At 44.0% G+C, this 341-nt stretch overlaps 1 protein-coding gene across 1 annotated transcript in view; it reads right to left on the bottom strand.

Moving 5' to 3' along the window:
- LOC119581870 (disintegrin and metalloproteinase domain-containing protein 11-like) overlaps nucleotides 1–341 on the bottom strand; it is a gene marked incomplete at its 5' end in the record, with an annotated part of 193,377 nt that overhangs the window by 70,869 nt on the left and 122,167 nt on the right. Inside the window, 1 exon segment of the mRNA XM_037930027.1 lies at nucleotides 43–114. Coding sequence (XP_037785955.1) covers nucleotides 43–114 — 72 coding nt within the window.

The raw sequence follows: 341 nt of genomic DNA on the forward strand, positions 1-341 counted from the left end.
ATCTAAAAAAAGAGCAATGATAAATCACAACTCGCAACTCACCAGGTCCGCGATGTTTGCAATCTGAAGGGCATCGTTGAGGGCTCTCACGCGAGAATAATTTCGGTCTTCCATCTGTCGGGGAAAAAGCGACAGGCGGTGAGAGAGAGAGAGACGGGGATTTATATTCCCGGCCATGCGTGCGCGCTTAAACAATGGAAGAGTCACATGCGCGCCGACATACGCACGTGAGTGTATATAGGTAGACCACAGATATAAATATACTGATATACATATTACAGTGAATGTGTTGAGTTCTATACACTGTACTGGAGAGTTTTAAAAATGATATTGGCAATGAT

Source organism: Penaeus monodon, chromosome 15 (assembly GCF_015228065.2).
Source record: "Penaeus monodon isolate SGIC_2016 chromosome 15, NSTDA_Pmon_1, whole genome shotgun sequence".
Taxonomy (NCBI): domain Eukaryota; kingdom Metazoa; phylum Arthropoda; class Malacostraca; order Decapoda; family Penaeidae; genus Penaeus; species Penaeus monodon.